At 39.0% G+C, this 27,312-nt stretch overlaps 2 protein-coding genes across 3 annotated transcripts in view; one reads left to right on the forward strand and one right to left on the reverse strand.

Moving 5' to 3' along the window:
- ECI2 (enoyl-CoA delta isomerase 2) lies at nt 1-19,389 on the forward strand. 2 transcript variants are annotated; one of them, XM_019419870.2, is made up of 11 exons: nt 35-132; nt 1,350-1,371; nt 2,491-2,641; nt 4,851-4,949; nt 5,182-5,370; nt 7,202-7,271; nt 12,270-12,372; nt 12,938-13,058; nt 16,622-16,711; nt 18,115-18,258; nt 19,138-19,389. In XM_019419870.2, exons 3-11 carry the CDS (start codon nt 2,537-2,539, stop codon nt 19,291-19,293), a joined length of 1,077 nt encoding a protein of 358 aa, XP_019275415.1. In that variant the 5' UTR covers nt 35-132; nt 1,350-1,371; nt 2,491-2,536; the 3' UTR covers nt 19,294-19,389. The 2 variants fall into 2 exon arrangements, with proteins under 2 accessions (XP_019275413.1, XP_019275415.1); XM_019419868.2 differs by lacking the exon at nt 1,350-1,371 and having other exon boundaries at nt 1-132.
- Nucleotides 19,142-27,312, reverse strand: part of LOC109249451 (testis expressed protein 56) — a 12,084-nt gene continuing 3,913 nt past the window's right edge. Inside the window, exons 2-3 of the mRNA XM_019419871.2 lie at nt 26,643-26,841; nt 19,142-19,706 (exon numbers count right to left, since the gene is read on the reverse strand). Of these exons, the coding sequence (XP_019275416.2) occupies nt 19,397-19,706; nt 26,643-26,841 (509 nt within the window). The 3' untranslated portion in view covers nt 19,142-19,396. The remainder of the gene's footprint in view (nt 19,707-26,642; nt 26,842-27,312) is intronic.

Below are 27,312 nucleotides of genomic sequence, written 5' to 3' on the forward strand. Positions count from 1 at the left end.
AGCCCCCCGCGCAGGCCCCGCCCCCGTCCCTGATTGGTCCTGGCATTCCGTTCACGCCCATACCCTCGGGGTAGCCATGGCTGGCTCAGCGGGTAGAGTCGTCCGGCGCTGGTACCCTAATGTGCTGAGGCGGTAAGTGCTGAGCCAGGGGTCCAGGGTCACCCTTGCGACGCCTCCGTCCCGGGAGAGTCGCCGCCTGTGGGAGCTGCCCTCTCTCTTAACTTGTCCCGAGAGCAACAGGGCTATGCTTTTATGGTTTTTCAGGAACACAGTGCCAGCAAGTATCCTGAAACGCGCGCCCTCTTCCTCAGCTGGGCGCGAAAGAGTCGGGGTGGAAGCCGCGGGGCCTAAGCTGCGACTCTTCTCCCCGCGCGCGTCCGCGCTCAGCGCGCGCCTCGGGCCACACTCCCTGCAGGAGTGCGTAGCACTCAAATCTCCGGCTTGTAAGCCGCCACCCTGGCTGCTTCTGGGTTACAAACGTAGTTTGCTAAAATGAGGTCGAACATCTAAGCACGCTTGGCTTATTCTGCTGAACGCTGTAGAAACGCAAACCCTTATCAACTATTCTCTTCTTGGAGAACACTTGGAGAATAATGTTAAATGGCGGGATACACAAACTATGTAAAAACTAAAAAAGGAAGGGGGTGCGCCCGCTATGCAGGCGGTAGAGCACGTGACTCTTGACCACGGGTTGTGGATTTGAGCCCCATCTTGGGGAGAGAGTTTACTTAAAAAAAAAAAAAAATCTTAAATGGCACACACAAAAAGGACGCTATGCGTGAGAAACCAGAAACCCCGGTAATGTGTTGGAGTTAACGATTTTCCTGATTCGGTATATTAAATGGTAGTGTTTTGTAATTTTTTTAACTTTAGCTTAAAATAAATGTGTACTATATTTTGTGAACACTTGCACATTTATTTAGGCCTTCTAATGGACATTTTGTTTTCCTTTCATTTTGTTTGGAACTTCACAGGTGCCAGATTCACGTAGGATGCAGTTTTTTCCCCCATTTTGGAAAGAAACTAATTCAATTATTTAATATAAAAATTGTTGAAGACTTATTGAATTACTAATATTTAAGGGTTTGAACATAGTGTTCGTTATACTCTTTGAAAGTTGTGTTATTGCAGAAGAAGTGATACTAGGTTTGGGCTCCATTAGTAATTGTATGTTTTAATCATCATTGATCCCATTAACTTGAACTTTATATGCCAGAGTCATCATTGTGAACACCCTTTTTGTTTGTTTTTTTGCTTGTTGCCTTAATACTGTGCACTGAAATTTTCTCCTCCCCTCTGCCTGCTAAAAACTTACCTGTTTGTGCTTGCTGTTTCTGCTCTGCTTCTAGCTGGCTCCTTAAACTTCCTGGGGTGAGTATTTAGTTATATCTGTTCAGCCCAGTTTCACAGACTAGCATCCACATCAGTTAGATTTCCCCTAGGTGGGTCCCTTACTTCACTAAGAAGTGGCTGGCTCTTTGGATGCCAGCAACAGCTCATTTGTCTTTTTGAACATTTCTTGTATTTTACCTCATTCTCCCCTCCTTTCATCTGTATGTTGAGACACACATTTTGCTGAATAGGAAGAATTGGCCTTGTAGTATATACTTTGTTAATCAGTAAGGGCAGACAGGGTTTCTGGTGCACAGGGTGCAAAAGACCAGGTTCTGTTCACTTGACCTGTTCTGACTCAGTCTCCTGATTACTTTCATTTTGCATGCCTTTCATTTACTTCTTGCCAGTGGCAAAATGTTGTGGCAGTTCAGGTTCTAGCTGTTCTTACCAGTATTTAATGTGAGTTGCTACAAATGCATTGCGGTATTGTAGCTTCCTTTTCCTTTACTTGAAGATGACTACAGTTAGTCTCTGTATTGATTTTTAGAAATCACTGTTGGGGAAGAAGAAATTTATTTTGCCCTTCAAGATCCTTCTAGCTGGACCAAGAATCAAATGGACATACGACAGATTCACAGAAAACCAAATTTAGTTTCATACATATGGGGAATACATGACATGAATTTCCAAAAATAGGCAGCATGAGGCTTGTATGACTTGTATCTTGAAGCTTACATTCTGAGCTAAGTAGAAGGGGTATGGGTTTGGGGATACAAAGGGGAAGAAGACCAGTAGCAGGAAGGTGAGAGAATGTTGGCAAAACAAAGATGGTCCTGTTAGGTAAAGTTTGTTAGATAAAGAGGAATCTCTGTTAGTGGCTTTCCTCAACCGCTCTTCTTTCCAATGTAAACTCAGGCAGTTGGTGGGGAGGCAGAGAGATTTTCCTACATCTGCTGGCTTTTGCTTGCTTTTTACTCAAAATATTGTTCATGCCAAAGTGGCCCATCTCGGGGCTGCCTGCCCTTGGCCCCTACACCACTAACCATTTGCAGCCAACTTGTATAGGGCAGGTATAGGGAACATGTTTAAGGAGAAACATAGCATTTTGGTATGTAATGGTTGGGAACAATTAGAAATCAGTGTGCCTGTTTGTAGTTCCCTGCAGGTCCCAGCACTTCAGCTGCACGTGAGTAAAACAGCAATGAGAGCCAGTCAGAAGGACTTTGAAAGTGCACTGAGTCAGGTGAAACTCTTGAAGGATCCAGGAAATGAAGTGAAGCTAAAACTCTATGCGCTCTATAAGCAGGTAACTCCCTGAGGTCTCATATCATTTAGAGACGTTTTGAGCAGATGGCTCTCAAATAGATACGCTGTGTGTTTTACTAAAATCTGTTTCTCATGTTTTTGAGGTTGCTGCCTTGCCTCTCAAACCTGTATACATGAGAGTTTTTGTATATTATTGGCCTTTGCAGTACTGTTAAGGCAAAAAGTAACCCCTCAGGATCACTCCAGAGTAAGAGAGACTTAAAAAAGATAACAACCAAAGGTGTGGACCTTATCTGGCTGAGAAAATATCCGCGGGGGGGGGGGGGGTAGTTTTTTTGAGACTACTGGGGAAATTTGAATATGGATAGAATATTGGGTGATACCTGGGAGTTATTACTAAGGGCATCATGGCTATATAATAAAATGTTGATGTGTTTTAGGAATGCACGCTAAGTATGTAGGAGTGAAGTAGTATGTGTTTGGGAATCACTAAAATGGGCAAAAAAAAAAAAAGGGGGGGGGGGAGAAAAGGATGGACAAAGCAAGTATGACCAAAAAATGCTAGTTATTGAGTTAGGTTGAATATTGGGAATTCATTAGAATATTGTACTTTAGTGTATGTTTTATTTTTTTTAATGTTTATTTAGAGAGTGCGTGCATGTGCGCAGGGTGGGGGTGGGGGGCAGACAGAGGGAGACCAAGGATTTGAAGCAGCCTCCACACTGTTGAGTGCAGAGCCTGATGTACGGCTCAAACTCATGACCCTAAGATCATGACCTGAGCCGAAACCAAGAGTCCACTGCCTAACCGGCTGAGCCACCTAGGTGCCTGTTTGAAAATTTTTATAACAAAAATTTTAAACTTCAGTTTTTAAGTTGTGATGTCTAAAGACTACCTTGAGAAGTCAGCTCATCTGAGCTCCTGGGTGTGATCTATTTTCCTCTTCCTGTGATTGGTATGAGCCTCCCTTACTTTCATATGGGTGTGTATAGTGAAGAATTTGACTTAGCTCAGAAAGAGCTAATGAATATGGATAGAATATTGGGTGATACCTGGGAGTTATTACTAAGGGCATCATGGCTATATAATAAAATGTTGATGTGCTTTAGGAATGCACGCTAAGTATGTAGGAGTGAGCCTACAAAGTATGTAGCCTTTGCCCTTGATTTCTGGGAGGTAATCCCTCAGCCCTTGAGATACCATGCCTGGTACAGACTATCTTTGCCCGCCTGGAGAGTCTAACAATGTGATTTAGAGTGGGGGCTTCTGGTTACTTAGTCAACCATACCCATGTGATGGAGCCCCAAATGAAAATTTTGAACACTGAGTCTTGAGTGAGCCTCCCTGGTGAGCAGTACTCCACGTGTGTAGTCAGACACGTGTTGTGGGAGAAGTGTTGCTATCCTAACTCCATGGTGGGTGTGGGGAAGGAGGCTTGTGAACTGTGTTGCCTCCAGCTTCTCAGGTATCCACCCCTTGCAGGGTGACTCTAGTCTCTCTGTCTTGGGAAAGTCTCAGACTCTTTTACTGCCTTTGTTTTTCAAAGCCTCTTCTTTCCTCTTTTGGCTAATTATGGAATTTAAAGTTTTTAAATGTGGCTATTTAAGTGGAAAGCAGTTGCTTGGGATATTTTATTCATCTTAAAACACTCCACCTGTTCTCAAATAAGTAAAATTTAGTTGTTTTTATGCTTCCTACTTGCATGCCCTTCAGTTCAGCTTCCAAAGGGTGAGTGGCTCTGACAGCCCCCCATCCCTGCTACCCTAGGCATAACTCTAGTTAGCAAAAATCCACCACTGAATGAGTGGTATTTTTTTGTACCTCTGAGTGGGGTTTCAGAATATGCTGTAGGTTTGGCTAGTTACGTTTGAAGATAATTTGCTTGAATATTTTGAGTGTGTGTGAAAGATGTGATCATCAGTATAAAACTAATGGACTACTGGAATTTTTAAAAAAGTACTTTCCCAGAACCCTTACCTTGCATTATTTTCACATGCAGGCATTTATAACCTATTTTAGGGGCTAATAGCTCATGGCATATTTTCTCTCTCCAGTATTTTTTCTGTTGTGTATTTTTAGTAATAGCGTCAAAGGGAGGGCAAGGAGAAAATTCAGATGAATTTATGTACCTTCCGAAAGTATTTGGGAGTGGAAGGCACATTCATGCTAGTTGTGCATTCTATGGATCTTAAATATTTAACACTCCAGTTTGCATGGACATTTGATAATTGCCTCTCTGCTTTTCACAGGCCACTGAAGGACCTTGTAATACACCCAAACCAGGGGTGTTCGACTTGATCAATAAGGCCAAATGGGATGCATGGAATGCCCTTGGCAGTCTGCCCAAGGTAAATTTACTTGCTACTTTGCTATTATTTTATTTGCTATACTCCTGAAGGAAGTTGGGTGCTTCTCATTATTAAGCCATTGCAGATGGAACCTGTGAGATCTTGATGTGTTCTGTTGAGTCAGAACCTCTATTCTTTCTTCATTGGAAGGTGCTGTTTCTTAGCATTGTAAGTTTCTCAAAATGCTTACTCGTTGACCATGGGCCGAAGTTATTTGTCATCTTCTCTTCAGGAAACTGCGAGGCAGAACTATGTGGATCTGGTGTCTGGTTTGAGTTCTTCCTCTGACTCCTCCAGCCAAGTGAAGCCTGAAGCAGACAGGAAACAACCAGGATATGAAACCCTGGTGGTAACCTCTGAAGACAGCATCACAAAGATCATGATGAACCGGCCAGCCAAAAAGAATGCAATGACAACTCAGGTAAAGCGACCTGCCGTGAGAGTTTGTCCTGCTTTTCTGTTCTTCCCCTATTTCACTCAAAAGCTTTAGTGTTTCAGCATCATTCCTATTTTTGTGATCTCTCGTTTGATTTGGTGTAGTAAGATGAGTAATGGTGGCTGCTACTTCACACGACCAAGTTGGGCATTCATTATTTAGAACTTGTTGGCTTCGGGTAGGTTCTGCATGTCCAAAAAGCACTGCAACTTTCCTAACGATGGAAGCACAAATAAATTAACATAAATGAAGTATATATTGATATAAGTGAATGTGCATAGAGATTCTCTCTAAGGTCAGGATAGACCATCCCCAGACTTTGTTCCTGTCACTTAGACTTGAGAGGGAGTACTATTCTAGTTGCATGGGGCTTTATTTTGTACAAGTAGAGGGAGAAAGGAAATAAGGCCTTCCTCTTAAATATAGCATAACCCAGCTCTGCTTAAAATGAGCTGCTTTATAAGAGCAACTTTGATCTTTGAATCTTTCATTGAACTAGAATAATAATAAAAATAACTATTTCCACCCCTTCCACTTGAAAAAATTATAGGGAATTAATTAGATGCTTCGTGCTGAACTGCAATTAAAATTTGAGAGGACTATCTATAACCTTCTTTGTTGGGTTTATCATATGCTTTATAGCAGAAAGAGCACACTAACTTTAAAGTAGTCTTAAATAAAAATTCAATGAGGTTGGGTATGTGCCATCCAATTAGTAAAACATTTGAATCTCAAAACTTTATTTCCCTTGCCCTTCACTCAATTCTGTATAATCCTGGTGATGATTATAGCGAATAGTAGGTACTCTTCACAGTGTCAGCACTTTCCACACAGAGGTTTCTTTAGTTCCCATACGGAGCCTACTGCTATTATTACCTAACAATAAAATAATTAGGTTAAGTAGTAACTTGCTCAAATAAGCTGGAAAACCTAAATTGAAACCCTAATAGATCCATCTCATAATCCCAGCTCTTGCCAGTTACCCCATCATGCTATGTCATCATAACTGTAATAATATTGGCATTACTTCTTCATTTCTTCCCTCAATGAATATGATTTCACTTTTACTCATATATTATGTAAAGTCTATCTTTTTTTTCAGTGTCTGCGTGTGCATAAATATCAGCCCTCTTCATCATTCTCTCCCACCCACAGTGATGTCCCATCTGAGGTAGAAATGGCACCAGTGCATTAAAAGCTATAACAACTACACATCTGAGGTTTTCAGAGATGTTGCTGATTTGAAATACTGTCCTGTTGTCTTTGGTTACCATTACAGTGTCCTGAAATCCCAGCCTTTAACACTCATTAACGCTTTTCAGACTGCCTGGGACACTTGGGCTCTTTTTTGAGGTCCTAGCTGAAAAACCGCTTCATGAAACTCTATGGCCACCTCCCCTCCCACCCATGCCAGATGCATCAGTGCTTCCTCTGAGCTTCCAGCTGCATTGTACCCTCCACCCATTGTAGAGCTTCCTGGACCCCTCCCTCCCTCCCCCCCCCCCCCCCCCCCCCGCCCGCCAGCATTAATTCCAAAAGCTCAAGAAATGTGTCTTGCTTACTTTGGGAAAAAGTGGACAAATCCCCCAGTGTCCACCATAACACATGGTACCATTATACACACGGAGTAGTTGTAAAAAGAATGAGAATCCTTTCAAGTGTATCCAACTGCCTTTTTGATTATATAAATACAACCAACATAAACAGAAGGCACTTTGCAGAGAGCAGGCTTGCAGACTGACTTTAGTCAATCTACCAGGTGGCAGTTATTATTTTCAAAGTTCTTTTCTTTTCCTCGTCTCCCCCTTTCACATAGATGTATAATGAAATCATGCTTGCACTTAAAGCTGCCAGCAAGGATGACTCTGCCATAACTGTTCTAACAGGTAAGACATTCTCTTGGATTTCTTAATAATTAAATTTCTATTTGGGGGGGGGGGGTGGATTTCCTACCAGGTAGGAAACTGAGTAAATAGCTCTAAGGTCTTTTCCAGTACTGAGATACTCTAATTCTTTAATATATAAAAAACACAATAGGCACAAGATTAGTATCTTTATCATGTAAAAAGGAGATACAGACTGGTAAGAGAAGTACTAAGATCTCCTAGAGAAATTGGTGAATAGAATGAATAAACAGTTTATATGATAAAGACCAGGTATTAGATACCAAGGAAAAATGCAGCCTCATTAATAATCACAAATACAGATCAAAATGATGAGATACCATTTTGTACTTCTTAATTAGCAAAATTTTTAGTTATACCCTACTTTGACAAAGTTATGGTAGAATAAATGACTTTAATGTCTTGCTGGCAGCAGTGAAAACGGCTGTAAAAAGTGTAAATAGCAAAGGAAAAGGGCATTTTGGCAATATATAAATTGTTTAGCATGGGAATCCCACTTTGTAGAAGTTTATTTTAAGGAAATTATCCAAGAAAAGGTTAAAGGCTTGAGGCAAGAAAGGTATTTTGCAGCATTTCTTGCAATTGCAAAAATGTTAAAACATTCTAAATATGTTGCCATAATAGAATAATAAAGCAAATTCTAGAATATCCACCGGACTGTTTATTGCATAAGCACTAACAATTATAATTGTAAAGACCAACAATATAGAAAATATTTAAGATATAATTAAAAAAACAGTAAAAATTTTTAAACAGTGAAAATTATATCAGTTCTATGATAATCACTGAAAAATATCACGGATGCCCATGAACCTGGACTGATGAGAACATAAAAAATAGAAGTTGGATTTGGAAGGGACACCACGTGTGTGTAGGGGGCTAAGGCTCAGGACTCAGGTCAACTTACATTTAAATCCTGGCTTCATTCCTCACCTACCTGTGGGTGACCTTTGCTTCTGGAATGGAGAAGACAGTGTTTTACTAACCCCATTGAAGGGTTGCGATGGTGACATGAGATCATGCAGGTAAGGGCATGGCACACAGCAGGAATGTGGTAGATGGTAGCTGTTACTGTTTGTTGGCATTAGCAGAAACAGAAGTGATTCTGCTTTCTTTTATTTTTTGTTAAAGTTTGTAAAATAAATAATATAGAGATATCACACAGCTCTTTGCGAGAAAAGAGGTCAGGAGAGAGAAATCTCATAGCTGATTAGAGGGTCAGAGGAAGGGAAGAGCTGAAGATCGTCCTGGCAGTTCACGCATCTACCTAGGTGATTTCGGAGAACGGAGGGAACAAAAACAGTAGGCTAGAAGTGACATTGGTTTGATACAGGAGAAGGATGTTTTATGTATATTTTTTATAATAGTTTGACATAAGCACATGGTTTTTGTTTTATTTTGTTTTTAATCTAAAGAATATGAAAAGGCAACATAACAAAACTAAATCTCAATTCTTGGAACCCCAGTCCTGCTCCCTAGAAAAATTTGATTTTTCTTCCATGCCTTTTAGAAACTGTATGTATATACGTGTGTGTGTGTGTGTGTGTGTGTGTGTGTGTGTGTGTGTTTCTCTTCATGTTTTTAAAAACAACCAGAAAGACAGTATACACACATACTATATCCACCTACCTACCTTAACACATCCTGAAAAACTGTTCTGTTAGCAACCTACACATCTCAGTGTTTCCTTTCAGGGCCACAGAGTATTACATTTTTTGGATTCCATAACTTACTTCATTATTCTTCTGTTGATGAACATGTAGATTGTACTTAGTCTTTGGCTATTAAAGTGCTTCAGTGAATGTCTTTAGATGTATGATTTTAGGCTAACGTGCAATCATATCTACAGGCTCTATTCCAAATTGCTAACTTAATAATAATGATAGGTGACATACATATATATGTATGTGTGTGTGTGTGTGTGTATATATATATATATATATATATATATACACACACACATACACTTTCTGTTCTCTTCACCAGGTGCTCTTCTAAACACTTGGATTCTTTTTAAAGCTTTTTTTTATTTTAACTTTTTCTAAGCTTTCTTGGAACAAACCCAGTGAAGTTAGGTCCTGTAATTATTCTTCTTTTATAACTGGGAAAACTCAAAGGTTAAGTTTTGATAAATAGTGCTTTTGCTATAGTTATCTTTTATATATTCTTCACATTGGGTTTCTGTTTCCTCTTTGATCCAATCATTACATAATAATGATAGTTCCTTAAATTTCCAGAAAGTTTTTTCTTTTGTTTGTTTCATTGGTTGGTTCCCTCCTTTCTTACCCTAGGCTTCAGTGGCACAGCCTGCCCCAAGTTGCTGGCTCTGGTCTCCTTTGTAAGTTCATACTCTGTGTTGTCATCAAATGGGAGAGTTCCTGAAGGTTTACCCATAGGCAGTCTTTTCTTGCTTCTAGCTCTCTCTGGACCCTGCATCCATGCCTACTCTCCAACAAAAATTTACATGCTGGTGATTCCCCCATTGGTATCTTTACTGAGGACGTTCCACGAGGTTCCCAACTGGTGTACCCACCTGGCACTTCTTCAGAGGTGTCACCTCCCACATCTCTCTGGAGCTCTTTTAGTGTTCCAAATCACAGTAGGTGGCTTCACATCTACCCTTTGTGTAGACCAGAATCCTAACATTCATTATTGATCTTGTCCCTGTCTTACCTCCTATGTCCAGTCCAATCCAATTTTACTTCATCAGTATTTCTGGACTTGTACTTTTTTTTTTTATGTCTCCTCTGACCTAGTCCAAGCTACCGTGGACTCTTGTCTGAACTGAAATCAACCCCATATAATCTCTCTGATACCCTTTTGTCCACCTCTCTCCCATGCCTTGTCCAATCTTACCACATCCAGTAAAATTCTTTTTCCAAATAAAAATCTTATTCCTCCCCCATTTGAAACTTCTTCAGTGGCACCAAGATAAATCAGTGGAGAAAGACAAATCTTCTGAAAAATGGTGCCAGAGCAACTAGATATCCATATATGGAAGAGTAACTAGATCCATATGTGGAGAAATGAACTTCAACCCCATCTTACAGCCTATACAAAAATTTAAAAGTTATTTAAACATAAAGCCCACAAACATAAAGCTTCTAGAAGAAAACAGTATCTTTGTAACCTTGGGGTAAGCAGAGATTTCTTAGAACACAAAAAGTATTAACCATTAAAGAAACTATTTACAACTTAGACTTCATCAAAATTTAAAATATCTGTTTATCAAAGTCAGTAGTAAGAAAATGAATATACAAGTACCACAAGCTGGAGGGGGGGCATATTTGCATATACAAATTTATGTATACATAAATCTGATTAGTGATTAATATTCAGAATATATAAAGAACTCGTAGAAATTAACAACAGCCAGATTTATAAACTAGATAGAGGTGCTGGGGTGGCTAAGTCCATTAAGCGTCCAACACTTGATTTCCACTCAGATCATGATCTCACGGTTTGTGAGATCGAGCCCATTATCAGGATCTGCACCAAGCGGGGAGTCTACTTAAGATTTTTCTGTCTCACTCTTTCTCTGCCCCTCCCCCACTCACACATGAGCTCTTGCTAAATAAATAAATAAACAAACTTAAAATAATAAAAGAATAAAAACTAGATGAAAGACTTGAATACTTCATAAAAGAACATATACAGATTGTCAGTAAACACATGAAAAGGTGCTCAATATCATTAGCCATCAAACAAATGCAAATTAAAATCACAGTGAGATATTTCATGCACTAGAATGGCTAAAATCCAAAGAACAGACAATATGAAAGACTGGTGATGATGTGGAGCAACTGGAACTCTTACACATCTAATATGAGAACTCTGCAGAAAACTGGCAACTTTTATGGAGTTAAAAACATACCAACTCAGTGGCACACCAATCTACTCCTAGACAATTACTCAAGATAAGTAAAGCATATATCCACAGAACAGTTCATAATCCAATTTACAGTAGTCCAAAACAACTCAAATATCCATTCAGCAGATGAATAAACAAATTGTTGACTAGTCACACAAATGGAGTACTACTCAGCAATGTAAAGGAATGAAGAACTGATACGAGAATACAGGTGAATCTTTAAGACAGTTCAGCAAAGAGAACACAGACACAAAATAGTACACATTATGTGATTCCATTTATGAAAGTTCTAAAATAGGCAGAAGCGTTCTGTGGTGATTGAAGTCAGAAAGTGATTGCATTGGGGCAGGGTGGGGTGGAGTGAGATGGCTGGAAAGGAGCTTAATGGAACTTTCTAGGATGGTAGAAATGTTCTATATCTGTTTCAAATGGCGATCACAATTATTTACAGTTATCGAAAATCATTTAACCGAGCATTTAAAACAAAAGCATTTAGCATAAAAAAAAAAAGCATTGAAATACACAAGCATTTCTTGTGTGTAAATTATACTTTAAAACAAACACCTTCAATGGCTCTTAGAATAAAAGGCAGAACTTCTTAATGGTTCAGCAAAGCCCTGCATGGTCTTTCCTGCCTGCCCACATCCTACATACACCAACTCCCCCTCTGGATTTTACTGCTCTGGCACAGTGGTGCTTCTTTCAGCTCGTCATGTACACCAGGGTTACCCCCTTCACAGAGCCTTTGTACATGGTGTTCCCTCTGCATGAATTCTGCCTTACCCCTCTTTTTCTAGCTAACCTTGCTCCTCCTTCAGATCTCAGTTCAGCTATTCCTTCTTTAGGAATGTCCTTCTGAAACGGGATTAGAACAAATTCTGTTACATACTCTCATGTCATCGTCAAGTACTTCTCTGTATCAGAATTAGGTTACCTACATTTGCTTATGTGTTTTGAAATCAATGTCCAGCTTATTCAACAGTCTGTAAATTAGGACAGGAGCCATAGCTGGTTCACCAGTGCATTTCCACTGCTTGCTAATAGAGCCTTACCTAGTAGATGCTCAGTAATTACGGAATGAATGGTGAATCTGCTGATTTTATTTACAGGAAATGGTGACTATTACTCTAGTGGGAATGATCTGTCTAATTTCACTGATATTCCCCCTGAGGGAATAGAGGAGAAAGCTAAAAGTGGTGCCATTTTACTGAGGTAAGAGTGACATTTGTTGATCCCAAAGGGCACATTCTTATTCATTAAAGTGGTATTTAGTCGAGCAGAAGATAAATACTTCTTTGTGTCAATGTAATAAACTACAGTTCTAAAAAAAAAAAAAAAAAGTTCTCTCGTATTGAAGCAGAGAGATCTAGCAAATTCTCTTTTTGGCCAGAGGATTGCATGGTTTCTATGATTGCGGGTAATGAGATATGTGAAGTAGTCTCAGCCTAGAGGACAGGAAGGCTTCTCTCTTCCTAACTCATTTATCCCTCCTGGGTTTCTCATTCCCACTGAGCTATAAAATTGCAGCATATGCTCAGCCAGCCACCCTAATCTCTAAGTCTGTGGCTGACATACAGCCCTGACCTGGCTGCCCAGAATACATGGTTGAAACAAGGTCAAGCTTATGGGACTCATTTTATGAGCTTCCATCAAGTGCCATTCAGATGGATGTCCAGCCTGGCCAGAGAGTTTATTTCAGGCTCATGCTGTCTTTCCTATACTTCAGTAATGCTGCATTGGAACATTTAAATGTGCTTTTGTATTTCTGTTTCTGTAGGGATTTTGTAGACTGTTTTATAGATTTTCCTAAGCCTCTGATTGCAGTGGTAAATGGTCCAGCTGTGGGAATCTCTGTCACCATTCTTGGGCTATTTGATACTGTGTATGCATCCAACAGGGTAAGTTAGCCCCCAGAAACTTACAAAGTCTTGAGGGAAAAATGAGGTCCTCTGAACTTTCCTTTATTGTTGCTAGTAGTAAGTAGATTACATGGTTTATGGTAGAATGGACTAAATTAAAATTTTTCCTAACGAATTACCCTAATGTAATTCAACTTGTTTTATTTGTCCTTCATTATTAACTTAGGTTTTCCTAAACACCAGTATTGTTGTGAACATTTGTCCCCACTCTTTCAGTTCTTTAGTCAGATTACATAACAGTTACTCAACTTCTAATTTTCCAATTAATCTAAGATAGGAGTGGCATTTTTGCATGTTACACAAGTGGATCACTTAATACTTTTTTTTTCCAAATAAATTCTAGAGTTTAGAATTTTAGAATAGAATTTTTGAATAAGAAGGAACTTTCAAGCACTCTCTGCCCTCACTCCCTTTTTTGCAGGTAAGTAAACTGAAGCTCAGTGAAGTTACTTGCCAAAACAGTTCAGCCTGGTGTTTATCATTGAATTGTACTGATTTTACTTTCTGTTCTTACTACAGTAGTGGTGTATGTCATAGTAGAAAATAAAATTTTGAAAAATCTGGAAAAGCACAAAGAAAAGGGTTCAATTAAAAAACACTCCTTGTCTTACCTCTCAGAGATAACCAGTCCCTGGGTGCTGGAACTCCAGGTCTTTCATTTTGAACAAAGATGTGATGACCATTTAGCTTAGAACTTTTACCCTAGAACTTGTACTGTAGAACTAATAATCCCTTGTATGGTTACCAGATTCTTAGAGTTATTTTTGCTTCTGCAGTAGTAGGATTTCCTGATCTGCACCTCATGGGAAACATTTGGTTTTTATCACTGAAGAGATTTCTAGTTTTGTTTGGAGGTGTTTTCCCTACTGATAGACAAGACCATATTTTAAGATCCTAATCTCTTGGGTTCATTTTTTACCAGATTCAGTTTGATCGGATTGGGCATATTGTCAGACCTAATTGTTACTAATAATTTTTCCATGAAAATAGTAAATGAGATTCTAGGTGCTAGGATGTCTAACCTTTACAGGTGGAAATTTCTGCCCAAAGGCAGAAATCAGTAGCCTTTGGTCACATTGTGTGTTAGAGGACTCATTAATCAGCCAGTCCAGAAGGGGGTGGGTTCAGGAATTCCTGACATGAACTTGGGGGTCTCCTTCTTCAGTACTCAGAGGGAAAATATATCATCCTCTTTGAATATTTTCCTGATTCTCTCTCAGAATTCAAAATGACTGTCCTATCCATCATCCTTTTATAGGTTTCTAGGACTTCCATCTTAAACGATACCAATTATAATTGAAATCAAAGAAAACACATGTATGTAATTAAAAATGCTAAAAGATTTGGCTCAAAGTAAAATATTTAAACAAATAGAGATCACTGCTAAGAGTTCACCCAACTGAATCAAACCAAGGTTCAATTTCAAATCAGAGAAAGACACAGAAGAAAGAACCTGTGGAGAGGAATTCGTTTTATAGGATTTATCATTATTGGCTTCATAAACAAATACCATACTAAACGTGGGTTAACATTTACTCATATAATCAAATGATTCTTTATTATGGGCAGTAGTTAACATTGTCTGTTAGCTTCTTTGTCAACAAATAGTGCATTTCCCCATGAGGTAATAAAAAGGTAGAAATCCTAAAAATCATATTTGAGTACACCACATACTGGGTGTTCTGTTGATGCACAGTGTACATACATAATAACACTTACAACAGCCCTGTGAGACAGGTACTCTTGTCTCCATTTTACAGATGGGGAAACTGTGGCACAAAGAGGTTAAGAAGCTCCCAGCATCACCAAGCAGTCTGATGCAGAGCCTGACCCTTAGTCACATCTGCTCTATTTATGAAAATGGGCTAAATGCTTACTTATAATAATGACTGTAAATAAGTTAAATGGTGCTTTATTGTTGGCTCCACACATACCTGTTCGTGTCCCCTTAGCTATGATTAGCCTTTTCTTTCAATTTCCTGCTTGTAATCCTTAGGCTGTGACTTTGCAGTATATCTTCTTGAATATGTTTTCTTTTGGAGGGAGGGGGATGATAGGTGACATTAGTATTTTATATTTTTATTTTGGTTTATGTGCTGCATACATTATATATTTATGTCCTCTAACAATATACATTATGAAATAGCACCATATCTGATTAGGGGAAACGAAGTCTAAATGTTCTGTGTACATATTGTCAATTATAAATTAATTTCCTTTCATAAGGACTTCTCATTCATCAAGAAATACACAAAAATATTTCTTAAATAAATTTAAAAAATTAAAGATGGCTCTGTAGTCTAGATAACTAGTATTAGTCATAGATTCTGATATTTAAAGCCAATTTAAAAACCTGAGGTAAAATCAAGACAGATGACAGACTGAGGAAACAATTTTTCAACTGACACAATAAAGGCTAATCTTCCTAACATTTTTTAAATACATTTATAAAATGATAGATCAAGAACTTAATGTAAAAATGGGCAACAGAGGAATACATAATCTGCAGAAAATAAAGTATAAATGCCTCTTTAAAAACATAGGAGAAAGACACTATTAAGAAAATTACTTGCAACCAGAATACATAAAGAACTACAATTTGATAATAAAAAGACAACCAATCTAACTTAAAAATCATGGGCAAAGTATTAGAATGATTACTTCATCAAAAAAGATATAAAATGAGCTAATAAGTACATGAAAAGATGCTCAACATCATTAGTCATTAGGTAAATGGAAATTAAAACCACAAGACACTACTACACACCTACCAGGATGGTTCAAGATAAAACGACTGATAATAACAAGGTTTAGCGAGGGTGTGGAGCAATTGGAACTCCACGTGCTGCTAGTGGGACTGTTAAATGGTACACCATGGTGGAAAATCTTTTGGCAGCTTCTTACAAAGTTTTAAACCACCATTTACCCTACAACCCGGCAATTCCACCCCTAGGTATTTACCCAAGAGAACTGAAAACACGTTCATGCTGAGACCTGCATAAAATTATCATTAACAGTCGTAATCATAATAGCCAAAATGCTGGAAATAACACCGATGGCTTCCGCTGGTAAATGGATATACGAATTACAACATCCATACAATGGAATTCTTCTGTTCAGTAACGAGAAGGAACAAGCTACTAATACATACTACAGCATGGTGACTCTCAGAAATCTTAGGCTAAGGACCAAAGGCTACAGAACATGTGATTCCATTATATTACATTCTAGAGAAGGCAAACAGAGGGACAGAAAACAGATCGGTGGTTGTTTAGGGGTGACAAGAATGGAAGGCACAAAGGAACCCTTTGGGGTGATGGAGATAGTCTACACCTTGACATGGTGGTGACTGCAGAACTGTATACATGTGTTAAAACTTACCAGCTGCATACCTAGTAGTGAACTTTCTGTGTATATAATTCCACCAAAATCCTAATTGTAAAGCAAGTTACTCAGTTAAGTATTGTGAGGATGTAGACAATAGTGGGGTTTTTTTTATCCCATACAAAAAAATAATTTTATTTTCTTTTTTCTCCAAATAGGCAACATTTCATACTCCTTTTAGTCACCTAGGCCAGAGTCCAGAAGGATGTTCTTCTTACACTTTTCCGAAGATAATGGGCCCAGCCAAGGTAACTTTTGGAAACCTCAAGAATAAATTGTAATAGTGACTTCTGTTCCAAAGGCAACTCTGTACTCTCTCTTTTTATAATATAGACAGGAGAAAAATGAAACATTTGCTGATAATGTTTGAACTCTACAAGTTTCAAATATAGAGGAGCTGGGCTATGGGAAATGGTCTTTCTGGTATGAGGGAGAATCAGAAACCCTCCATAACTCCCCAAACTAGGATCTATTCTTGCAGCTGGGTGCCTAGCTCATTCTCTGCTGCTGTGTGGTGTTAAAAGACCAGGGCTTTAAAAGCATTAAAAGACCAGGGCTTGTACCCAGCTCAGGGTGCCACCTGGTTTCTGTACAGATGAGTGGCATCCTCTGGAAGCCCTAAGATGACGCCTTTACTTGGAGAGTCACGGGAGATACTCTTCCACAACCACTTCCAGTCACAGCAGCCTCTTCGTGGGTGGTTTTAGTTGTGTGTTCAGGTTCCCTGAGTGGTTCAGTGGCTGCTCAGGTCTGTCACTGTGTCTGGAAACTTGGTTGTGCAGGCTTAGTGTGCATGACTGCAAGGTGATCACAAGACTGGAGCATGGAGAGCAGGGGCTAGGGGATGGCTCGGCCCACACTCTTTGAGGTATGAAAGGGCTGGCGTTGGAGTTGAGCCTGTTTTCACTGACTGCTAGGTTTTTGTTGTAAATACGTATTTTTTAAATCTCATTATTCTGTCATAGACCCTGAGTCACTCTACAGATTTTAACTTTGAAAAGCTGGGCAGAACCAACTCTAAGGCTTAGGGCATTTGACTATGAAAATACTATTTTTCCAGAAGAAAAATTGGAAATACAGAGGATATCTGCTTAGGGATCTCAGTTTGTTAGAAACAGTCTTAGTCCTCACTTTCCTTTAGCCAGGTAGAGCTAAGTAAGTACTAGTCTCTGTGCAGGTAAAGAAACCTGTCAGAGCTGGACCACTGGGTAAAATCTCCAGGGAGAGGAAGTTAGAGAGGTAGAGTGTCTAAAGTTTGGTTGGCATTCACTGTGACCATGATTTTCCTTTTTTTTTTTTAATTCTTTTTTTCTTATATAGTTGTTTATGGTATATTAAATAAAAAATTATAGCTGTGTGGGTTATCAAGTCAGCATCTGCTTCAAGTCATTTCTGCCCTGGGCTCCCTGCTCTTGCCTCTCCAACATAGATACATCCAGAAGCAAAAACACCTGCAAACCTTCTAGAGAGCCTAAGATGGCTTCAGCACATTTTGCAACAGCATTGCCTATTGAGGTCTTCAGTTTCTCCCTGAACAAGAAATCCTGGCAACCTGAAAAGACCACAGGGGAATCTCCCTATGTCTGCTGTTCTGAGGTTAACTGACCTTTGTTTTATTAAGTTAATATCTCAATCCTACTTTTCATTTCAGGCAGCCGAGATGCTTATTTTCGGAAAGAAGTTAACCGCTGCAGAGGCATGCGCTCAAGGACTTGTTACTGAAGTGTTTCCTGATAGCACTTTTCAGAAGGAAGTTTGGACCAGGCTGAAAGCATATTCAAAGTTGCCCCCAAATGTTTGTGTTCTTTTTTTTTCTTTTTTAATAGTAGAAACCATGGAAATAATGTATTTGCCTTAAGAGAATAAGGAATTTAAAAAACAAGACCTATCTTGGTTAGCTTTGAGCATATCTAAATTTGAGATTAAAAATAACCATAATAATGTTAGAAGCACTGATTTTTATAAAACTTTTCAAATAGACATTTTCATTTCTCTGATATGTAGGAAGGCAGAGGGGCAGTTCTTTCTGGGGATGACTTTGAGGAGGATGATAGGCATTATTTGCTGAGCACTTTTATTCTTGAATCCAGGTGAGAAACCAGATAGGTTGACCTTGAGGAGATTCTTATTATGCAGCACTTTTGTGGGGGTGAGGGGTTGGTTTTTGTTTTTATTTTAAGTTTATTTATTTATTTTGAGAGAGGGAGCACAAGCAGGGGAGGGGCAGAGAGAGAGGGAGAGGGAGAGAATCCCAAGAAAGCTCTGTGATGACAGCACAGAGCCAGACATCAGTCTCAAACCCACCAACCCATGAGATCATGACCAAGAGTTACACACTTAACCAAAGAGCCACCCAGGCACCCTGCACTTTCATTTTTATATGCAGCTAACTGGTGACTGATTGCTCTTATAGTCTTTCTGTCCAAAATATGGTCCTGGAACCAAAAGCTTTAGTATCTATCTGGGGCTTTTTACAAATGTGGAATCCCAGGCTCTCTCCCACACCCATCAAAGTAATTTGTATGTGCATTGTAGTTTGAGAAACACTGTCCTATGTTACACCTGTATCTGAACGTGTGACAGGATTAAGTGAACAATGGAGAAACAAAAATCAGAACTATAGGGTACCCTGTTACAATGCCTTTTAACCTTATTGTTGCTTTTGTGTTTTCAGGCCATGAGAATTTCAAAACAGGTCATCAGGAATAGGGAGAAAGAAAAGCTACATGCTATTAATGCCGAAGAAAGCAGAGTCCTCCAGGAAAGATGGCTGTCAGATGAATGCACAAATGCAGTCATGAACTTCTTAACCCGAAAAGCCAAACTGTGATGCCTATCACAGAAACGTTAAACATTTCAAAGGAAGGGATGTGCTATCATTTGTGATTTCCAATACTTGAACTGAATAAACCGTGCTGAAATATCACTTACGATTATCCTACTTCACTAAAGCCCTGGTGAAAAACAAATGACATGTAAAACAAGAATCTACAGAGGTTTTTGGTCATAGCGAGTCTTACATCTTTTGACATGAAACGCTGTTGCCAGGAACACTGAAACATTGTGCCTGTGGTCCTGCTTTGAAAAGCATTCACAGCATTACAAGCTGAAGTCAGGTCTTCGAACACCACGATAGCACTTTGCCGTCCACAGAAGGTGACTGACTTAATTGGCCCAAACACTGACAGCCTCTGGATTACTGACTGGAGGTCTTCGGCGGGTTGCATGTTCTTTTTCAACCATCTAGCAAGGGAGCAAATGGAGCAGTAGTACTATTAGAAAATAAGTAAGAATCTTATTTCCATTTTTTCCCCCATAATTTAATAAAAAAGGCATGAAGGGAAAATTGGGTTATTTCATTGGAAATAAAAGCAGCGTTCTGGATCCGTAATTACATACTTAACTATTACATAGTCTTCATTCTTGTTTAACGTGTTAGGTTATAAAAGGCATACCTACAAGCTACCTTACCTGTCCTTGGAACTTTCTGCTTTGATTGGCGCCATATCTATTAGTTGACAAGGATGAGGGTGTCATTCCAGTGGCTACAAAGCCATCATGGAATATTTTGCTCTTCTAAATACCCCCTTTCCTTTTCAGTCTGTCCTTCAAGCCTCAGTATCCAGGTAGCCAGCCCACTGAACCTGTAACTTTTGAGGTCTTCATTTTTGTATTCCAGTATTATAATCCAAAATGTTCAGTCTTACTGAAAATATATGAATAGTAATAGCCATTGTTTTGAGCACTTACTGTTACAAGTGTTAGATGACCCATAACCACATTTTATCCTCAAAAAGCAGTGCCACAAGTTGAAAATGATGTGGGTACTGTTGCTTCTACCATTTTACAAGTAGGGATGTAGAGGCACAGGGATTTAAGGAGCTTTTCCAGAGTCAAACTCACAGGAAGTGTTGCAGAGAGTTACAGTTCCACTGTGTTACCATGAGCCTACTACTGCCTACCCTCCCACTAATTTCATCTAAAATCTCTGGGCAAAAGATGTGAAACAATTCCTTGGAGATGCTGAAATTGAAAGCAGATGGATTGTGTTAGGGCATCAAAATACAAAGAAGCAACTGCACAAGGATGAGTTTCTCAGATGGTGGGAAACGAAACAGTTGCTGGGCCTTCCTGAGCATGTGACTTCCACCCAAAGGCAGGCCCCCATTAATCCTTGCAGTGGTGGCCAACAGTACACCTGGCCAAATAAAATCTGAGATAAAGGAAAACCTTTTTCTAATCAGAGAAAGGATTCCCTGGGGGGTAGAGAGTAAGCATGAGGACAATCCCCGAGCAGAGAGAGAGACATGTTCCCCTAACTGTATGAACACACACAAGTCTCAAGTTCATGAGTGGACAAAACACACAGAAGGCTTTGAAGACTGCACTGGGATTTTTGATCATTACCCACACAAGATCAAGATAGAGTGTATAGTCTCTAAGCAGGTTGGTTACTTGCTAAAACAAAAACAGCAACATTCTCCAAACGATTGTAGCAGGACCCACAAAAACAACATTCTCCAGACAATGTCAACAGGACCCAGGATCCATGCAATGTGTAATATTTAGTGTCCACGGTACAACGCAAAATGATTTGACATGCAGAAGACCATGAAAATGCAAACAGGTGAAGAAAAAGCACACGTCAATCCTGAGATGACCTAGATGCCATTGTCCTACAAAGTTTTTAAACTAGTTTTTGTGACTGTTCTACAAGGTAAAGCACACTTGAAATGATGAAAACAATGTGGCTTCTCAGCGCAGGAACAAGCTACCAAAGGAGATGCAAATATAAACTTTGGAACTGAAAATCTGAAATTTAAGAAAGATGATCTGAAGGGCTTTGCTAGCAGACTTGGTGACGAAGGAGTCAATAAACTTGGAAGGTAGATCTACAGAAATTAAGCAGAGCAAAACACAGAAGAAAATACTGGGAAAAGATGAATAAACAGTGACATCAGCAAGATGGCAAGCTAGGAAGATTTAGGCCTCATTTTTCCATAGAAACATCAAATAACTACAGAAACTGAACACACCTAAACAAGTGAATGTCCAACACAAAATCACATTGAATTTTGTAAGAAATTGTGTGGCATTTTTACTTGCCCTTGCCCCACCACTTCCCTGCATGGTGTGGTTGGAAGGAATTCACCTGATTCTTGGCTCCCTCCCTTGGGATGAAAGGAGCAGAGTGGAACTTGTTTGCAACATTCTGACCTATCTGTGGACTGTCTGAGGAACTGTTTGCTGTCTTGCTGGAGTCAAAGTTCAGAAGGGAAACACTGCCATAATTTGGATGTGAGACAAGAAACCACAAGAGGCAGTGGCAGTCAATGGAACACATGAAAAGTACAAGCTGACTGCAGATGAGAAAGATTACAAAACAGTGGAATACAATACAATACTTAAGGCCCCAAGAAGAAGGTGGAGATTCTTCAGGAAATTAAGACATTTAAAAGCTGAGGGAAATTTTTAAAACATACAGACCTGGACAGGAAGCATGCCCAGAAAAGACCTGAGAAGGCCCGGGATGCTCTGAAGACTCATGGTCCCACTAATGAGAGAAGGTCTTACCCATCAGTGTACGAGGGGCCTGTTTTTGCAAATGCCCACTTTTCAACAAAAGGTCATGGGCATGCAAAGAAACAGAAAAACATGGAAGCAAAAATTTCAGAAACAAGCAAAAGGCACCTAGTTATTAGACAAGGGTTTTAAAACAAATGTCAGATACCTCAAAAGAGCTAAAGGCTAATATGGACAAAGAACAAAAGGACATCAGGAAAACAGCATGTGAAGATAAAAGTGTATTGACAAAGAGGTGGACTTTTTTTTTAAACTGAACAAATTCTGGGACTGAAAATTACAATAATTGGAAAAATTAACTAGGGCAGTTCAGCAGCAGACTTGAACAAATAGAAGAAAAATCAGCAAACTTAAAAAGAGGTCATTTGAAGTGATCAAGCTTGAGGAGCAAAAAAAAGAATGTTAAGTGAACAGAGCCTAAAAGACTTAGGGGACAGACTCCGTCAGGCTGACTGCTATACACACAATGGGATCCCCAGGTAGAAGAGGAGGAGAGAGGGCAGAGTGATCATTTGAAAACAAGAATGCCTAAATTTGAGGAAAGATGTGGATATACAAATCCAAGAAGCTCAGTGAACTAGAAGTAGGATAAACATAAAGATACCTACACTGAGCCACACTATAATGACACCGGTCAAAGACAAGGAGTGAATCTTAAAAGCAGCAAGAGAAAAGCAACTCATTATAAATTTATTTTTAATGTTTTTATTTATTTTTGAGACAGAGACAGAGCATGAGCAGGGGAGGGACAGAGAGAGAGGGAGACACAGAATCCAAAGCAGGCTCCAGGCTCCGAGCTGTCAGCACAGAGCCCAACACGGGACTTGAACTCACAAACCGTGAGATCATGACCTGAGCTGAAGTCAGATGCTCAACCTACTGAGCCACCCAGGCGCCCTGAAAAGCAAATCATTTTAGAAAGTGATCACCAATAAGATAATGAGCAGATTTCTCAGCGGAAACCTTGCAGTCCAGAAGGCAGTAGGATACATTTAAAGCGCTCAAAGGAAAAGAAAAAAAAAAAGTCAACTAATAACTCTACATTTGGCAAAACTGCCCTTCAAAAATGAGGGAGAAATTTAAGACCTTCCAATGTAAAACCTGGGCATTCATTACTTCTAGATCTGCCCTACAAGAAATACTAAACAGCATCCAAGTTGAAATGAAAGGGAGCTAGATAGTAATTCAAAGCCACGTAAAAATATAAAGTTCTCCAGCAAAGGTAAATATATGCACAAATATAAAAATCGTACTCTGATATTTGGGTTTGCAACTCCACTTTTTATTTTCATAGGATTTATTTGCTTGTTTATTCATGTGTCTTTATTTTAGCATGAGCAGGGGAGAGAGGCAGAGAGAGAGAGAGAGACAGAATCTCAAGCCTGCTCCATGCTCAGTGCAGAGCCTGATGGGGGGCTAGATCTCACAACCCTGGAATCATGACCTGAGCCAAAATCAAGAGTCAGATGCTTAACTGACTGAGCCACCCAGGAGCCCATATTTTCTTTTTTTTCTTTTTTTCTTTTTTTTTTAATGTTTATTTATTTTTGAGACAGAGAACATGAACGGGGGAGGGTCAGAGAGAGAGGGAGACACAGAATCTGAAACAGGCTCCAGGCTCTGAGCTGTCTGCACAGAGCCCGATGCGGGGCTCGAACTCACGGAATGCGAGATCATGACCTGAGCCGAAGTCGGTTGCCCAACCGACTGAGCCACCCAGGCGCCCCAGGAGCCCATATTTTCTATAGGATTTAAAAGACAAATGCATAAAATGTAATTATAAATCTATGTTCATGGGTATGCAATATGTAAAGATTTAGTTTGTGACATCAAAAACAGAGGGGCAGAGCTCTAAAGGAGTTTTCTTATGCAATTGAAGTTGAGTTGGTAACAATTTAAGATAGATTGTCACAACTTTAGGATGTTATATATAATCCCCATGGTAACCACAAAGAAAATATCCATAGAAGATACACAAAAAGAAATGAAAAGAGAATCAAAATGTGTTGGTACAAGAAATCAACCAAACACAAAAGAAAGCAGTTATGGAGAAAATGAGGGGAAATATATAAAACATACAGAAAACAATATGGCAAAAGTAAGTGCTTCCCTATTAGTAATTACTTCAAATGCAAATGGGTTAAATGCTCCAAAAAACATGGACTGATAGAATAGATAATAAAGCCAGTCAGGATTCAATTATATACTGCCTACAAGAGTCTTACTTTAGATCTAGGGACATGCTTGGGTTAGAAATGAAAGGATGAAAAAAATACTCCATGCAAATAGTAAGCAAAAGAGAACAGGGATGGCTATACGCATTTAAAAACAAAAAAAAAGGAGACTAGAAAACTCTTACAATAGATAAAGACATAATGTAATGGTAAAAAGGTCAATGAGGCAAGAAGATATAACAATTATAAACATGTATTAACATTTTATAAACACACCAAATATTAGAGCTCCAATATATAATCTTATGATTCCATTATAAACCAATGGAATAGAATAGAAAACTCAGAATAAACTTTTGCATGACTTTATTTCTAATGATGAAATGATTTTTGACAAAGGTGCCAAGACCATTCAATAGGGAAAAGATGATCTTTTCAATAAATGCTGGGTGTTTTGTTTGGATAAAACAAAATGTAGCATATACATACAATGGAGTATTATTCGGCCTTCAGAAGCAAGGAACTTCTGACACACAACATGATGAACTTTTGAGGACATCATGCTCAGTGAAATAAGCCAGACACAAAAGGACAAATATTGTATGGTTTTACTGATTTGAGGTATCTAGATTAGGCAAATCCATAGAGACAAAAGGAAAAATAGTGTTTGTCAGGAATTGGAGAGACCAGGAAATAGGAGTTAGTGTTTAATGGGTGCAGAGTTTCAGTCTAGGAAGATGAAAATGTTCTGGAAATATGGATGGTGTGATGGTTGCACAGCAGTGTAGAGGTGCTTAAAGCCACTGAACTGTACACTTTAAAAATGGGGGAAATAGAACATTTTACGTACATTCTACTGTGATAAAAATATTTTTAAAACAATATAATTCACCGTATTAATAGAAAAGATAAATATGATCAACTTGGTGGATACAGTGAAAGCATTTGACAAAAGTCAATATCCATTATGACAAAAACTAAGCAAACCAACAACAGTAGTGAACTTCTTCCAACTGATAAAATAACCTGCAAAAACCAATAGCCAACAAAATACTGAATTATTTTTTCCTGACATTAAGAACAATGAAAAGATGCCTGCTTTTACCAGTCCTAGTTTTTAAGAAAAGCAAATAAATGTTTGTAGAAGAAAATATGAATAAATATGTCATTTCTTATGTTCTAACAATCTGGCTATATTTTTCAGAAACCAAACAAACTAGGATGTAAAGTAAAATATATTAGTTCACATCAAGACATTATGGCCTGAAATTGAGGTGTGTAAACTGTTGTTTTCTTTCTTTATAGGCCTCCAAAGTATGGTCAAATAATCTTGAGTAATCAGGAATCATCACTTAAAATAACTTCTATCCTTAATCTGAACACAAGTTTAGTGCCTTGTATTGTTCAAGAAGAAAATACCATCATTCTAATTCTTTTATAACATATCTTTGCCTTCATTGAAAATGGATTTTTAAATCCAATTGTCAAGTTATGCCACTGAGGACATTGGGGGGAAAAATGTAGACAAGGAAATTCTTTCCAAGTGGGAGCTTCCAGTACAGGTAAAATTCATGAGCTGGAAATCTCTCCCTGTTACCTTCAAAGCAGAGAGAACTCTGTCTTTATAGAAAATTATATATTCTCCTATCAGCCTGGCAACAATATTTTTTGAATACCTACTAAGTGCTACATGTAGAAATCACTTATTAGGTATTGTATAGCAATACATGCAGCAATACTGAAGAAACAAATCTGGAAACATCCTCTGTCTGGCATTATCAGGGAAGGAAGTGTACCAACAAAGATAATTTTCCAAGGAAACCAAAGCTTATAACTTTAAGTGCCAGAATCCAACTAATTCTACATCCCCTCTGTTACTACTGGTCTGAGACATACCATCCCTCTCCTGCTTCCCCCCTGGTGCCCCTAGGAGCCAGGGAGGTTTCAGATGAGATTGTATCGCCCTTATTTTTAAGACCCTGAAACGGCTCCCAGTTCTGTCAGTGTAAAACCTGCACACTATACAGATAACGCTAAGGTTCCACTGTTTATACTATTGTATCCTAGGCCCCTAGTCATGCTAGGGGTGCGCTGGTGCTTCCTGACTCATGCAGCATAAAAGCCCCATAGCTCTGTAGTCGAGTCCCTCTCCCAAGAATGCCAGCCCAGCCCAGCTAGATGTCTGCCTACTAACGTGAAATGCAATGGCCCATGGGAGACCTACACACCTCCTATCTCCGTGAGTTCTCTCTCTCTCAGAATTTTGTCTCCATGAGTTTTGTCTCTGAGAAAATGGGGCTTATATGCTTTTATACATAGCAATGCTTGTTTTCATGCTCATCATACATCTCAAAGAGCACATTAAGACATTTTTTGGCTAAGGCATGAAGAGTTTGTGATCACACTAAAAGTAGATGCCTACCTGACAACTATGGTTGACATCGGAGGTTCCTCAAGGCTTTTATTCCACAATTGACATTTCTTCCACCCACGATTTGCATTGTTGATGCATTTTCTTCTCCACAGGGGCATGCTACTTGGATTGGGAGTCAGATTAATCTCTTTTGGAAACTGATGTCTTGCTAAGATCCTTTCTAAGCCAGAGAATTCAGAATTCCGACCTAGTAATAGAATAAACATTCATACGATTCAGTGTTCCTTTCCATCTTTGCATAGCAAGAGTAACATGGCATTAGTTTCAGAAAGAATATTTATACCATTTAATAATTGCTATTGAGCTCTGCCATTCCTTCACTGCAAAAGTATTACTTGATGACATTCAGACCTTAGTCTGGTCCTAGACATCTAATAGATGCACAACAAATAAATAAATGAATGAACAAACCAATGTGCTGGTACCACCACAAATATTGAAGTTTGTTTAAGTAATTTGTGCGTGATTCTCAAATTAATGGCAATTTACTGTTCCATTATTTCAATCTTCAGAGAGATTAACCATACCCTGTATTTACATCACATCCACCACTTCACGTTGCCCGTGTTTGGCCCCTAACCAAATCTCTCGTCTGCTGTGGGACAAAGAGCTTGTGCCAGAATATAATTCAGTATACTGCTTCCTTCATCAAAACAGT

Source organism: Panthera pardus, unplaced genomic scaffold, assembly GCF_024362965.1.
Source record: "Panthera pardus isolate Hobbes unplaced genomic scaffold, ASM2436296v1 HiC_scaffold_17, whole genome shotgun sequence".
Classification (NCBI taxonomy): Eukaryota; Metazoa; Chordata; class Mammalia; order Carnivora; family Felidae; genus Panthera; species Panthera pardus.